A 15,598-nucleotide genomic window follows, 5' to 3' on the forward strand; every position below is an offset into this window, starting at 1 on the left:
CACCTGCATGTTCTGCACACCCAATGAATACACACACACACACACACACACACACACACACACACACACACACACGTTCACGGAAGAGAGAGCTGTTAGGAGAAGTTTAGGGAATCAGTGTAACTAGTTTCCGGCTAAAACCTGCCCCCCCCCTCCTTTAAAAAGGACACTTCAAGCTTAAGTTACTTTAAATGGTAGCTCAGAACTCTGGAACATTCCGTTCTATGGTCTTATCCTACTGAGTGAAGCCAGTGTTTTCCAAATCAGCACCCATGGTGCTAAGTTCCCATAGCTTTGCCACCTGCTGAGAACTTTGATTTTGATTTCTCCCTAACTTCCAGCTTTAGGTCTCAAATGCCCACTTACTTTTAGAAGATCTGGTAAACAGATGGACTGTGTAAGTATGAGATCTGCTCTGGGCGTTAGAATACTCTGAGGTAGTTGTTTCCCTGCCACCATTTCATGGTCCCCAAAGCTCAGAGCCCGTGTGTAGCTGTGACATTTTCGATGTGCTTCGTGCAGGTGTACCTAGAATCCCGTCTTTTTTTTTTTTTTTTTTTTTAATGAACCTGTCTGCAGTGATGTAATCAATCTTGCCTGGATTCTGCAGTGGCTGTGGTTTCTTTCTAGTACCTCGGATTATAACACCCCTGGTCCCTTTCCAATTCAGCAACCAGAACAAACTTTTAACAGTGGACGACTGACCATGTGACCTGTGGTCAAAACCCTGGGATGGCCTCCTGTCCAATCAGAATAAAACCGGCTCTCCATGCTGGCCACTGCTCCCCATTTCCAGGGGGCCCTGAGTTGCCCCCCCCCTCCAGGGCCTTGGCACTTACCCATCTTTGTGCCAGTTGACGTGAAGAAACTCACTGGCCTCTTGGGAGCCTGCGTTTCATTTGTGAGGGGCATAAAGAGAGCCTCTCCTGCCTTCCTGCTTGACAAGGGGGTAATCTCAAGTGTCCATCTGTTTCTACTACTGTTTCTTTTCTTCTTTCCTGCCCTCTTTGAGACTTTTTTTATGTTTTTCACGTTCTTTTTTTTTTGAGCTGAGGCTCGAACCCAGGGCCTTGCACTTGCTAGGCAAGCGCTCTACCACTGAGCTAAATCCCCAACCCTCAACTTTTTTTATGTTTTGGTAGTAATTGTACAGCATAAGTTTTGCTTAGGTTGGGATAAGGTAGAAAATTTTTGCTTACCACATGCCCCTCTGCCCTCCAACCCCATTTTTTGTTTTTGAGATACAGTCCCCTGTAGCCCAGGCTAGACTCCGGCTCACCATGTAGCTGAGGATAACCTCAAACTTCTGACCCTCTTGCTTCTTTCTCTCCCAGCTGCAGGGATTAAAGGCATGACCCCATGCCCGGCTTGCATGATAGAGGCAGGAACCACAATGTGTTCCTCCTGTTTGTGTCCTGGGCCCTGAAGTGCTTTGTACTGACAGAGGTTAGCAGGAAGGGGGTTGGAGGAAGAGGCAAGCCTGGGAACTAACTCTTCACAGAGCTCTGAGCTCCTCCGCAGCTGCCAGGCACCATTCTACAGCTCATTGTCATTGACAGGGAGCAGCGAAGCCTGGGACTGCTAGGAAGTGGAAACTCGGTCAGCTGGGAGACAGCCTGTTCTTGTTTCCCAGTAGAGCTGCGTCCATGATCTAGTCAAATCTGGTTTAAAAACAAACAGAGTGAGTTCCAGGAAAACCAGGGCTGTTACACAGAGGAACCCTGTCTCAAAAAAACAAAACAAAACAAAACAAAGAAACTAAAACAGCAACAAGAAAACAAAACAAAACTATGGCCTATTTTTTTAAACTATATTCTTGTGTTGAGTAATGCTTTGAAAAAAAAAATAAGGTTACTAACTAGAAATAAAATTTGGAAAATTTGACTAAAACTTAGTGATTTTTTTTAACTGAGACAGTCTTTGCAGGGTACTGACTTGCTGATACGTCTATGTAGCTCAAGCAATTTGCTTCCGTCTTGCTTAATACTGGGATTAGAGGAGTCTTCCCCCTACACCCAGGTTTTATTTAAGGCAGGGTCTCTGAGTTGCCCAGGCTGACCTTGAACTTACTGTGTAGCCCAGGCAGGCCTTGAATTTTTGATACTCTTGAGGAGCTAAGATTACTGGCCTAAGCCACCATACTGTTTGGTTTTTGGCTCTTTTAGGGGGCGGGGCTGCCACTCAGCTCCCTAATAAATTACACATGGAGGTTTATTCTGACTGTGAATGCCCGGCCTTAGCTTGGCTTGTTTCTAGCCAGCTTTCTTTAACTTATCCTGTCTACCTTTGTCTCTAGGCTTTTCCTGTTCTCTCACTTCTATAAATCTTACTCTTTCTCTGTGACTTTCTGTGTAGTTGGGTAGCTGGCCCCTGGAGTCCTCCTCCTTCTCTGGCTCCTTTCCCTCACTCCTCCATCTCTTCTTCCTCCCAGAGTTCTCCTGTATATACTTTCTGTCTGCCAGCCCCGCCTATCCTTTCTCCTGCCTTGCTGTTGGCCATTCAGCTCTTTATTAGACCATCGGGTGTTTTAGACAGGCGCAGTAACACAGCTTGACAGAGTTAAACAAATGCAACATAAACAAAAGCAACACACCTTAAAATAATATTCAACAACACCACCAGGCCCAGCTTTGAACACGTTGATAGGTTCAGAGAAATGGGTCCTGTGTTGTCTACACCTGCTGATGTCAGCAATGTGAGCGCATGAGAAGCAGAGCTGAGAGCGTCCCAGTTAGAGGAAGGTTGCAGAGTGCCAGCTTCTGTTTGTATGTCAAGTGTAGTTAAGTTGGGCACTACGAAAGGCAGATACAAAACTGGCTCTCCAGGGACGTGTCCTGTGGGTGATTTGGATATGCATTTATTGGTATGATTTAGTTGACTGGATGCTCTAATCTATCGAAGTATGTATCCTGGTAAACTGATTGTCTTGTTTTTGTTTTTTTGTTTGTTTGTTTGAGACAGGGTTTCTCTGTGTAGTTTTGGTGCCTGTCCTGGATCTCACTCTGTAGACCAGGCTGGCCTTGAACTCACAGAGATCCGCCTGCCTCTGCCTCCCCAGTGCTGGGAGTAAAGGCGTGCACCACTGCTGCCTGGCATTATCTTGGTTTCTTAAGAGGTTAGCTCGCTCTCTCTGTCTCTGTCTCTGTCTCTGTCTCTGTCTCTCTCTCTCTCTCTTTCTGTCTCCCTCATCTCGCCCCCCCCCACCTCCCTCCCTCTGAGATGGCTCAGGTATTCTAGTCTGGTTACAAACTTGCTATGTAACTGAGGATGACCTTGAATTTCAGATCCTCCTGCTCCACTTCCTGGGTGCTGGGATCATAGGCATTTGCCACCACTCCTGTCTAGGTTTTTTATTTCGTCTTTTTGAGACGGTCTCACCTTATAGCTCTGACTGACTTGAAACTTGCTATGTAGACCAGGTTTGCAACCCTCCTGCCTCGGCTTCCCAGGTGCCGGGGTTATAGGTGTGTGTCACTATGCCTGGCCTAATTTCCTTTTGTAAGGGAAATTGTTTCTTGAATTAAGATACAATAAATTCATGATGAGTTTGGAGTGGTGTTCTTAGATCTGTCCCGGAAGAAGAGCAGAGCCTTCCGGAAGAAGAGCAGAGCCTTCTGGAAGCGTCCAAGTTTTCGTTTGTTCACTGTGGGATTACAGATGCCGTCAGCATCCGTGGATTCATTTTGTTTTTAGAGGCTGGAACCCAGGCCTTCCTTGCACATACTAGTCATGTGGTCTACCACTGCACTGCACTTCCATCCCAACTAAGATTTTAACTTTTTTGTTTGTTGCTTAATTGTGTGGGTGCATGAGAGTGTGGCAGGATCAAACTCGATTCCCCTGGAGCTAAGGTTACAGACGGTTGTGAGCTGCCTGATGCGGGTGCTGGGACTCCATCTTGGGTCTTCTGCAACAGCAGTGACCTCTTAACTGCTAAGCTGCCCCTTCAGTCCCCAACTGAGATACTGTAAATCATCTCTCCCCATTCTTACCTCTTGGTTCAGTCACTGCCAGCAGACGTTAGAGACCGATCCAAGTTCAACTGAGGCCTGGGAAATGGGTGGGGAGGCGGTGAGATATGGCACACCAGTTAATACCCGTCGGTGAAGGTGACTTATTTCCAGGATATGTATCCAGTGACCTGCCTCACTTATGCCCGTGAAGGAAGCGCTAACTCACACCTCTTCTTTCGCCTCTAGGCAAATAAGGGAGCGACTGAAGAGGCAGGTTAGTCAGATGAAGGAGCATGTCCCTGGCTTCACACCTGGCCTGGCCATCTTGCAGGTAAAGTATAACACCCTATTCCCGTAAATGCCATCCTTACCCAGCCTCTCCCCAGCGAGCTGGGCGGGCAGCAGCACCTCAGACCTCTCTTGGGAAACCTCAGACGCACCATGATTTCTCATTGCGGGCTCCCCTCTGCAACCCAGCTTCGGGTGCTGGTTTATCCTGCTGTATGCCAGTGGGGGTGCCCTTTCTCTAGGCACGTTCATCTTTTCTGTTTGTTTGGAGACAGGGCCTCATGTATCCCAGGCTGGCATTGGAGTTGCTATAAAGGCTATGTAGGCCAAGATGACCTTCAACTCTATAATCTGCCTGCCTCCACTTGCCAGCTGCCGGGATTGTAGACATGTGCCACCTTGTCTGATTTTGTGTGTTGCTGGGGATGGAACTCAGGGCTTCCTGCATGCTGGGCAAGCCCTCTACCCACCAAGCTGCGTCATTAGTCCTTCCCCTTAGGTCTCAGGATCCTCTGTACTCTTAAAATTTAAAGATCTCATGGAACTTAGCTGCTAATAGTTATGTATTGGAAATAAAATTTGAGAGTTTGTGTGTGTGTGTGTGTGTGTGTGTGTGTGTGTGTGTGAGAAGTACATTTAACCCTTTTGTTAAAAGATTTTTTTTTTTAGACTGGGTCTCACTGGGTAGCCCTGGCTAGCCTGAAATTCCCAGGCTTCTAACTCAATGAGCTCTATCCACCTGCCTACATTCTGCATGCTGGGATTAGAGATGTGCACCACCATGCCCTGCCCTAAAGGATTTTTTTGTTTTAATTATCTGTATCCTTGTGTTGGTATGTGTGCGTGCAAATGTGAGTACCTCTGGAGTCCAGAAGGAGGTGTCAGGTTCCCTGGAGCTGGCCTTAGTGATGGTTGTAAGCTCCCAACATGGGTGCTGAGAACCATATTCTGTTCCTCTGTAAGAGCAGTGAGTGATCTTAACCACTGAACCCCTGCCCCCTCCAAATTAAGTGTTAAGTAGAATTTATTTCAAAATGGCCAATGGGAAACTCTTGGTATGTTAACATAAACATTATGGAGAAAGAACTTTGTTTGAGACAGGCCCTACTTGGTACCCTAGGCTGACATTAAACTTCAAATCCTCCTCCATGGGCCTCCTTAGTACTGAGATTATAGGTGAGCACTACCATACTCGGTTTAGAACATTTTGGTAGCAAAATTTGGGGAGAAAACATGAATTACATGTTTACGTTTTGAGTTCATTTATTTGGTGTGGGTGCATGTGTGTGCATGTGTGCACTCTTAAGGAAGTATGTACATGTGTGCACTCTTGTAGAAGTCAGAGGATGACTTTCAGGGGTGGTCTTAATGAGGGGTTACTCTTGCTGTGATGACACACTATGGACAGAGGCGTTCTGGAAAGGAAAGGCTTATGTGGTTTATACGGCTAGAATCCCAGTCCACTGAGGGAAGCCAAGGCAGGGACTCAAACCGGCAAAATCTTAGAGGCAGGCGCCGATGCAGAGGCCCGGGAGGAGTGATGGTTACTGGCATGCTCTTCGTGGCTGCCTCAGCCAGCTTTCTTGTAGTACCCGGAACCACCAGCCCAGGGATGGCGCACTAACGATGGGCTGGCCCTTCCACATTAATCACTAATTTAAAAAATGTCCTACAGACTTGTCTATAGTCTGGCCTCGTGGAGGCATTTTCTCAATTGAGGTTCCCTCCTCTCAGATAAGGCTAGCTTGTGTCAAGTTGGCATAGAAACTATCCAGTACAGGAGTCACTTCTCCTTCCACTATGTGTGAGTTTATGTGTGTGTGTGTGTGTGTGTGTGTGTGTGTGTGTGTGTGTGTGTGAAATTTGGACCAAATTCAGGTCTTCAGGTTTGGTAACAAGTGCTTTTACCCACTGAGCCATCTTGAAAACCACACACTGCTGTGCATAATAGAAGAGCTGGATCCTATTCTGTTTCCATGTTGGTCTCTGGCTGTGTGCTGTTCTGGTTGAAATATATGAAGAAAACCTGGCTGGATTTGGAGCTCAGTGGTAGCACACTCATCTAGCATGTAGGAGGCTCTAGGTTTAGTTTGTAACACTCACATATGCACACAGGCATGCGTACAATTGGCCTCATACCAGTTGTCTTTGTTAGGGTTTCTATTGCTGTGATAGAACACCATGACCAAAAGCAACCTGGGAAGGAAAGGGTTTATTTCAGATTATAGTTCTACATCACGGTCCAGCATCAAAGGAATTCGGGGTAAGAACTGATGCAGAGGTCATAGAGGAGTACTGCTCACTGGCTTGCTCCCCAAGGCTTACTCAGCCTTCTTCCTTGCACAGCCCTGGACCACCTAACCATAGGGTTGCACCATCCACAATGAGCTGGGCCCTCCTACATCAGTCACTAATTAAGAAAATGCACCACAGGCTTGCCCACAGAGCAGTCTGGTGGGTCCACATTCCCAGTTGAAGTTCCCTCTTCCCAAGTGACTCTAGCGTGTCAAGTTGACATAAAACTAGTCAGCACACCAAGAGTCAACAAAGTTTTATTATTTTTATTTTATTTTAATTTTTTTTTGCACTTTAAGTGAACTTGCCCAGACTACGTAGCCATGTTGGCCTTGGACTGGTAGCCACCCTCTTGCCTCATCCTCCCAAGTGCTGGGATTGCAAATGTGTAGCACCATGCCCAGCTCAGTTGTTCATTTTTAGAAAGTATTTGCAAACTACTCAATTACTGAGTAATCATTGTTTGTCAGTTCTTTCAGGAAAAGTTGGGGGGATGCATCTGGTTCATCTGGCAAGGCAGAGTAGCACAAATGCTTTGCCTATTAATAGCCCCGGGCTTCCTTCACAGACAGCAGCAGTGCTGGGGGACTTCCTGATTCATTACATAGAATCCTGAAAAGACTCTCAGGTTGAGGTTGAATGGCATCAATAATCGGCATTGCTTGTCAAGAGCATTCCTCAGTGACACTCCCTCTGTTTTCCTGAGGGACCACAGCAGGGTAGGAGACATGGGAAAGTAGTGGGGTCGGGGTCCTTGGATTGGTTTGTGCCGCCACCAGCAGACTTACCCACTGTTACTTTTATACCAGCAGTACAGAAGTCACACACACACATACACACACACACACACACACACACACACACACACACACACACACACACAGAGGCACATGACATCATACTATGTAAAGGTTGTCAGAATTTAAAAGGAAATTGCTTATGGCAAACCTTGACAAAAAGGTCCACAAAGGGACAGTTGTCACACATGACTGCCTCATAACTGTGTCATCAAAGTCTCCATCAATATACAACCTGGCCAGGCCGTGGTGGTGCACGCCTTTGATCCCAGCACTCAGGAGGCAGAGGCAGGCAGGTCTCTGTGAGTTCAAGGCCAGTCTGAGCCAGAGTGAGTTCCAGGAAAGGCACCAAGCTACACAGAAAAACCTTGTCTTGAAAAACAAAAAACAAAACAAAATCAATCAAACAAATACACACATACACACACCCATAACTTTCCAAACTTTCTATATTAGGTCCAAAAACATGACCTAATATAGAAGACATTTCTGCAAGGCTATCTACCTAGCAACTAACTTCCTGTCTAACTGTAGTCTGACATCGTCATCCAGATACTACCCATTGGCCCAAGCTTACCTAGAACTCCTGCCTCAGTCTCCAGAGTGCTGCAGTTACGGGTATGCAACACCAGATTTGGAGGTCAACCTTGCTGTAGGTCCTTGTAGCCGAGGGTCATTGTTTCAGAACAACTTAAGGGACTCTGATTTTACATTTAAAAGTCATGTCTTCCTTTGCCCCCCCTGAGTTTACTATGGCAGGTGTATTTCCACTGCAGGATTCAATTCTGGAGAATTGCTCTCCATTTGTTATTCAGATTGATGAGGGGTTTTGTTCTTTTTGTTTTCATTCTTTCATACAGTACATCCCCACGGCAGTTTCTCCCTCCCCTCCACTCTCCCCGCCCCCACCCTCTTCTCCATTTCCCTTCACAAAAGAGCAGGCTCCCAGGAATATCAACTGCACACAGCATAACAAGATGCAGTAAGACTAGGTACAAACCCTCACATCAAGGCTGGAGACGAGGCAACCCCAGCAAGAGGAAAAGGGTCCCACAAATAGGAAAAAGAGTCAGAGACGTCTCCCACTCCCACTGTTAGGAGTCCCACAAGAACACCAACCTACACAACCATAACATATACGTAGAGGACTTAGCGCAGACCCATGCAGGCTCCATGATTGCCCCTTCAGGCTCTGTGAGCCCCTATGAACCCTGCTTAGTTGATTCTGTGGATCATGATCTCCTGGTGTCCTCAACTCCTGGCTTCTACAATTCTTCCTCCCCCTCTTCCTTGGGGGTTCCCTGAGTTCCAAGGGGAGGGGCCTGATGGAGATCTCCAATTTGGTCTCTCTCTCTGCCTAATGTTTAACTGTGGGTCTCTGGATTAATGAGTTTTATGAAGATCATTACACTCTTCTTATAGGAACCCTCATTTTAAAGGAAGATTATCATTTTGATTCATTTTAATGATACCTTCCCTCCACACACATTTTTAGTCAGGGTCTTAAACTGTGTAGACCAGGATCAATCAAGTTCTATTGGTTATCCTGCTTCTGCCTCCCATGTGATGGTATTACAAGCATGTATCATCACATTTGGACATTAATGTACACATTGATGTAGTTCAGTGTAATCTTGCTTGCTTGCTTGCATTCATTCATATTTTCAGGCAGGGTCTTACTATGTACCTCTCGCTAGCCTGGAACTGACTGTGTAGCTGTATAGGCTGGCCCTGAACTCACAGCAGGCCTCATGCCTCCGCCTCTCACGTGCTGGAATTACGGTCCTGTGTTCCCCTTTTCCATCCTTTTCTTTCCTGAACTGACCTAGAGCTTTATGAGGGAACACTGCCAAACTCCACTCTCTCTCTGTCCAGTTTTCTCCCTGATCTCCACAGGGAGGCAAACCTTTGCTTGGGCAGATGAACAGATGGATGTCTGAAGGACTGGTTTGGATGGCAGAAACAGCTTTCATTTGAAACTTTGTCAGAATCACCATCTTCCCTGTCCCACATTCTCTCTGCATGTCTGCACAAATGCCATGTAATTCCTTGCTAAGCCTCTGTCCCTCATTTATCAAAAATTTCAGAATGAGTGGTCGTTAAAAACCGCCTCCCCGCCCTACACTGCTATTTATCTACACAGCCTGAGCAGAGCAGAAATGCACATTCAGAAGGCTCTGCCCAGTGTGCTCTGTGCTGTGGTGGCTTTTCCTTTTTTCCCCTGCCTCAAATAACTAAGAACCAAGATTCATGTAGTGGGTGTATACCTGGGACATTTGGGGACTGGTTACTTCTTGACTTAATTGTTTGTTGTGGGAAGAAATCAATGTCAAGAATTGTGTCTGTGGGTTGGAGGTGTAGCTCAGTGGTAGAGCACTTGCATGCACCAGGCCCTGGGTTTATCCTCAGCACTGCAAAAGAGGGGGGAAGAAAGGAAAGGAAGAAAAGAATTCATTTCTGCAATCCCTGGACTAAGCTATGTCACTGGGCCTAGCAGTTCAGTGAGAGGTCAAAATGGAGTCGGTCATGCAAACGATCAGTGCCACTGAGCTATTTATCTAACCTGAGAGAAAACAGCCAAATGGCCCGGACTGGCCATTTTCAGTTGTAACCTGACGTTGCCCAATCTGCTATCCGACTGACTCCCTGCCCGGCACCTTCCAGGGAAAGTGACTTTGAAATGGTGCATGCACTTCTCTTCTTTCCTGCTTTCCTTAACCCCTTCGGTCTACAAAGCCAACCCCTGCTTTGTGAAGTGTGCTTCATTATAGACTTGCAAAGAAAGCCAAGTAAGCGCTTTAAGTTGTGATTTCTCCTTTTCTCTTCCTCCTCCGGTATATGTTTTGTTTTGAAAGGGTCTTGTGTGTCTCAGACTCGGTGGCTTGGAACATCTAATTCTTCTGTTTCTACCTCCCAAGTGCTGGGATTACAGCTGTGTGCCACCGTACCCAGCACAATTTCTTCTTCTAGCCAAACCTTTTTTTCCTTCCTTCCTTCCTTCCTTCCTTCCTTCCTTCCTTCCTTCCTTCCTTAATTTATTTATTATTTATTTATTTATTTATGCAGAAGAGGGCACCACATCTCATTACAGATGGTTGTGAGCCATCATGTGGGTGCTGGGAATTGAACTCAGGACCTCTGGAAGAGCAGTCGGTGCTCTTAACCTCTGAGCCATCTCTTCAGCCTGCCAAACCTTTTCTTAGCAATAATCTTTAAATTTACCTCAGATTTATTGAGTTTGCAAGTGTCTACTGTGGCCTAACAACCCTTGCTGCTTGTGTCTTTTAGCGATGAAGCCGTGGTATGAGTACTCCAGGCTGGCTCTTTGGCTACATAAAATTGTCATCACATCTTTTCCAGACCTCTTGTCTTTTTTGCCCTCTGGTTTTGACATCTTCCTACACACTCCTGCCAGAGGTCTAAGGTCATCTCTATCGAAAGCCTGTGTGGTGCACGCCTATAATCCCAACACTGCCAGAGGCTAGTAGTTCAAGGGCAGCCTGTTCTTGGGAGAGACCATGTCTCCGAAACAAAACAAAATCTCATTCCCATAGGGCTATTGTGCTGTGGAATCTGCTTCCTGGATCTTGGAATCTGTTCTCTGCTTTAGACCCCTGTCCCTCCCACTTGGGGTCACCCTCATGGCGGTTCCTGTTTCTAGCCTAAACACCTTCATCCTTTTTTTAAGTGTATGAATGAGCTTGCATGTACGTCTGTGTACCACATGCATGCCTGGTATCTCTGTAGGCTAGAAGAGACCACTGAATCCCCTGGAACTAGGGTTCACAGATGCCTGTGAGCTGCCATGTGGGTACTGGGAATCAAATCCAGGTTCTCTGGAAGTGCAACAAGTGTTCTTCACCTCTGAGCCATCTCTCCAGCAGTAAACTCTTGATACAATACAGAACTCATCCTAGCACACCAGACTACACTCCCTCTTTACTGATGAGTTGGCATTACTACTTACATAGATAAGTGTTTATTCTGGTTCAGAGGTCCTCTGTATGTGTGACTGTACTAATTGTTATATTGCCCCTATAAGGTAAAAGCTGTCCTAACATTAATTGATACCCCAAACATCTTGGGGGGCTTGCCCAAAGCCAGTCAGAAAGGATGAGTTTAGCATCCCAACCAAGTACTGGTTCCAAAACCTGCTTGTTTTTCCCATTTGTTACCATAAAAATCAACTCTACTCACTGGGCGCTGATGGTACATGCCTTTAATTCCAGCACTTGGGAGGCAGGGGTAGGTGGATCTCTGTGAGTTCAAGGCCAGCCTGGTCTACAGAGTGAGTTCCAGGACAGGCTCCAAAGCTATAGAGAAACCGTATCTAAAAAAAAAAAGAAATTTTAACTATCCTCAAGGAAATAAGAAAACAGTTTATTCTGAGCCCTTTACAAGCAACTGTGATAGGTCAGAAAATATGGATTCAAATGATTCAGGCATTCAAATGATTTGTTCCTTGGATCAGAATGAGTTTCCACTATGGGAAGGTTACATGAACTTGTATAGTCACAAAGAAAGCCATCAGTCACATGTTTATAAAATACATAGATCGGCGATCAGGTAGGCGGGCTATACCAAGCCAGTCTACAGAGTTCATAGAGGCTAAACATATCAACTTTGGACCTTTCTAGAGTTTTATCTAGAAGTCATGAGGCGATGAGATTGAGGGATAACAGATGGAGCTGTAAAGATAGCCACAGGTCTCTCTACACTAAAAATGTTCTACTTAGCCTGGCCAGCAGTCTGGGGGACCTCAAGCTCATTAGCATTCTCTTAAAGGACATCCGAGCAGCCAGGGTGATGGGCACAGCTGTCAACTCTGTCCAGACTCAACACAAACTGCAGGATGTTCATGATCTGGTCTAAGTATAGACTTGTTGGCTTGCCTTTCTTTCTCTTTCTTTGTTTCTTCCTCCCTCCCTCCCTCCCTCCCTCCTTTCCTCCCTCCCTCCCTCCTTTCTTCCTTTCCAGACTTAACTCACTTTCTGGTATAAAAACCCCATGTGGTAGCCACAGCTGAAGCCTGGAGTCCTCTAAACGGAGACTCTGGTGTGAGTCACAAGATGGTCAGTGAATTCCTGATAGAGAGATTTGGTGAACAGTCTCTTTCCTGAAGTTGAGCGTCAAGTAGCTATAGGTCTTGGACCGAATGGGGCTTGCCAATCTTGTTTCCACAGTAACAGTTTTGCAGAGGGACAATGGAAAGCTTGGCCAAGATGATGGCTCCTTGGATGACAGAGGTTACCTTCTTGAAGCACTTAACACCAAGACCAACATGGCCATTGTAGCCCAAGTCTGCACGGTCTTTAGAACCTCATCCTCCAGGGATGCTTTCATGAAAATGTCCATGATCACAGATTCCTCCATAGGCAGGGAGGACAGGGAGATCTCACCCAGGGACTTGATTTTCATGTCCTTGACCAATGGCCCAGCCTGGTGAGGGGATCCACTCCTTGTCTTCCATTTTACCTCCACGAACCTCTGGGGCCTCACCATGGCCCCTGAGATGGCTGAGCTCTCCCAAGCCTGGACCCCCCCCAGTCTTCCTTTTGTACCTGTGTCATCTGCCATTTGGTATATTCCTTTGGAAGAAGATGGCGGTTTGTGGTTTTGTCTCCCTTGTCTGTCTATCTGTCTGTCTGGACCAGGTTTCATGTAGCAGGAGCCTTGGAGTCCACAGCTACCTCAAAAATGCTAGGATTACAACTCCGTGCCCGAAAGTATAGAGGTGCATGCTCTGCCCAGTGCTTGAGGCAGAGGCAGGTAGATATCTGAGAGTTCAAGGCCAGCCTGGTTTATAAAACAAGTTCTTGGCCAGCCAGGACTGCACAGTGAGACCCTGTCTTAAAGAGAAAAGAAAAAACAAACCCTAACATTGCTGTGGATATCACTCTGTGTAAATAAAATGCTGATTGGCCAGTAGCCAGGCAGGAAGTATAGGTAAGAGAAGCAGAAAAGAGAATTCTGGGAACAGGAAGGGGAGGAGAGAGATTGTAAGCCACTGCCATGAGAAGCGAGATGTAAGGTACTGGTAAGCCATGAGCCATGTGACAAAGTATAAATTAATAGAAATGGGCTAAATATAAAAGTAAAAGCTAGACAACGGTAGGCCTGAGCTAATGGCCAAGCAGTTTAAATAATATAAATGTCTGTATATTTATTTTGGGCTTGGCAGGGGCTGGAGAGAAGGTCTGAAACTACATAACATACGTGCTGTCTGGCCCATTATAAAAACCATTTGCAAAGGAGTTGAACCGGCCTTTATAATCCAAGCTTGTGAGAGGCAGAGGCAGGAGGATCAGAGCCAGCATTGGCTGCATGAAAGACTCTTGGCCAGTTTGGGCAACATGAAACCCAATTTGATCTCAAACTCATATCAATCTCCCTCTTGGCTCAGCCCGCTGGGTGCCAGCATTACAGGTGTGCACCACATCTGGCTTATTTTTGTCTTGTTGGGTCTTCATGATGGTATGATGCACAATCCGTTTGCAGGAAGGGATTAGCACTCAGGATGAAATGCTTGAGTAACATTCTTGATAAATCATATTGGGATTAAGCTGTGTTCTGGGGAACCAGTCTACCAGCCACCCACTTGACTGCCAGTCAAGAATTTAATGTTCTTCAAACATTCTTGCACCTAGTCTATCATTCATTATATAACCAGCTCCTCCGTGAGAGGCTCAGAGCTTGGGGATACAGGCTCTGCACTTGTCTAGCACACAGAAGACAGGACCAAAATCCAAAGCTAACCCTCCAACATACAAGCTCCCCTATAGGACTCTCCTAGTTCCTTTGAAGTTCAAATTAGTCAGCAAAGCCAAGAACCAAGCGGATATGGGACAACCAGAGCTGGGAATCAGGGCAGCTGGGAGATCCCAGGCAGCATCAGGCTATCCATACGGAAAGTTCTGGAAATGTTATGAAGGCCAGCCTCCATCAGCCTGGGTCCTGTGCGGAGGACTTCACTTAACCACTACTTTGCCCTCTGCAGTGTGGAGAGAAGCAAGACTTACTGAAAAGTGATGGTGACCACCAGAACATGGGAAAACATTTGTGACATAGATTTTTACAGATAGCTGATTGCAGCGAAGAACTGTAAGCATGGTCAGGATGGAAACAGATGCAGTGAGTGGGGTCAGGGTTCAAAGGGTACAGCGGCTCCCACACTGATTGCTGGGAGGTGGGCACCAGTTCGCCCTCTCCCTGGTCCTGTGCTGTATAAGCTAACTCACAGTTCTAGCAGTTTTCACTGCAGTGTGGCTGAACGTGAGTGTTTTCCATGGCCCCAGGGGGTAGGAGGAGGGTGTGCGGTGCCTTTGGGAACTTCTGCCTCTCTGGTGTCTTTCTGGACGGATGATAATTTCTCAGTTTCAATTACCTGACCTGTCCTAAGCCACTCCCATTTCTGGTAGCCTATAACACTCCCACCGTGTTTACAGTTCAGGTATGGTGCAGTAGCAGGTATATCCCCTCCCCACCCCCGCTTTGTGTTTTTTATATATATTTTTTCTATTTTAAAGATTTATTTATTTATGTATGCAATATTCTGCCTGCATGTATGCCTGCAGGCCAGAAGAGGGCACCAGATCTCATTACAGATGGTTGTGAGCCACTATGTGGTTGCTGGGAATTGAATTCGCAACCTTTGGAAGGTTGCTCTTAACCACTGAGCCATCTCTCTAGCCCCCCCCCTTTTTTTTTTTAAAGATGAGTCATTCTTATTGCCCAGGCTGGCCGTTATCTGATAGGTTTAAACACCTCTTTTGCTTCAGCCTCTTGAGTAGCCTGAAACTGCAGGTCCACGTCATTGCTTCCAGCTTGACATATTTTTCCTCTTGGCATTGTCCATGGGTTTGTATGAGCCTGGTTAGAGGGTACAGAGTACAGCCGCTTGTATTCATACCCAGCCTCCTTTGATTCCATAAAAGTTCTCTCCATCAAGAGTGCCATGGCTCAAACAGGCGTTTTATCTAAACTAAAACTGCAGAAGTTTCTCTGTACACTCTGCCTTTCCCTAACCGTCTGATTTGCATCTATTTATTATTCCAGGTTGGCGACAGAGATGATTCCAATCTTTATATAAATGTGAAACTGAAAGCTGCTGAAGAGGTAAAGCCGGAACACCACCCCCGGCCCACATCCTGCTGGGGACCCCTCCCCTCTGCCACCCGCAGACCCTAATGTAACTGTGGAGCAGGTCAGAGTCGGCGACCTAGCACAGAGGCTTCTCCCCTGTGCACTTCTCCTTGCTTTTCTTCC

General features: G+C 46.4%; 1 protein-coding gene across 1 annotated transcript in view; it reads left to right on the forward strand.

Annotated features, from left to right (window-relative positions):
* The window catches only part of Mthfd1 (methylenetetrahydrofolate dehydrogenase, cyclohydrolase and formyltetrahydrofolate synthetase 1), a 70,645-nt gene that overhangs the window by 11,626 nt on the left and 43,421 nt on the right, over nt 1–15,598 (forward strand). Inside the window, exons 2-3 of the mRNA XM_036206547.1 lie at nt 4,200–4,284; nt 15,389–15,448. Of these exons, the coding sequence (XP_036062440.1) occupies nt 4,200–4,284; nt 15,389–15,448 (145 nt within the window). The remainder of the gene's footprint in view (nt 1–4,199; nt 4,285–15,388; nt 15,449–15,598) is intronic.

This window comes from Onychomys torridus, chromosome 14 (assembly GCF_903995425.1).
Source record: "Onychomys torridus chromosome 14, mOncTor1.1, whole genome shotgun sequence".
Lineage (NCBI taxonomy): Eukaryota > Metazoa > Chordata > Mammalia > Rodentia > Cricetidae > Onychomys > Onychomys torridus.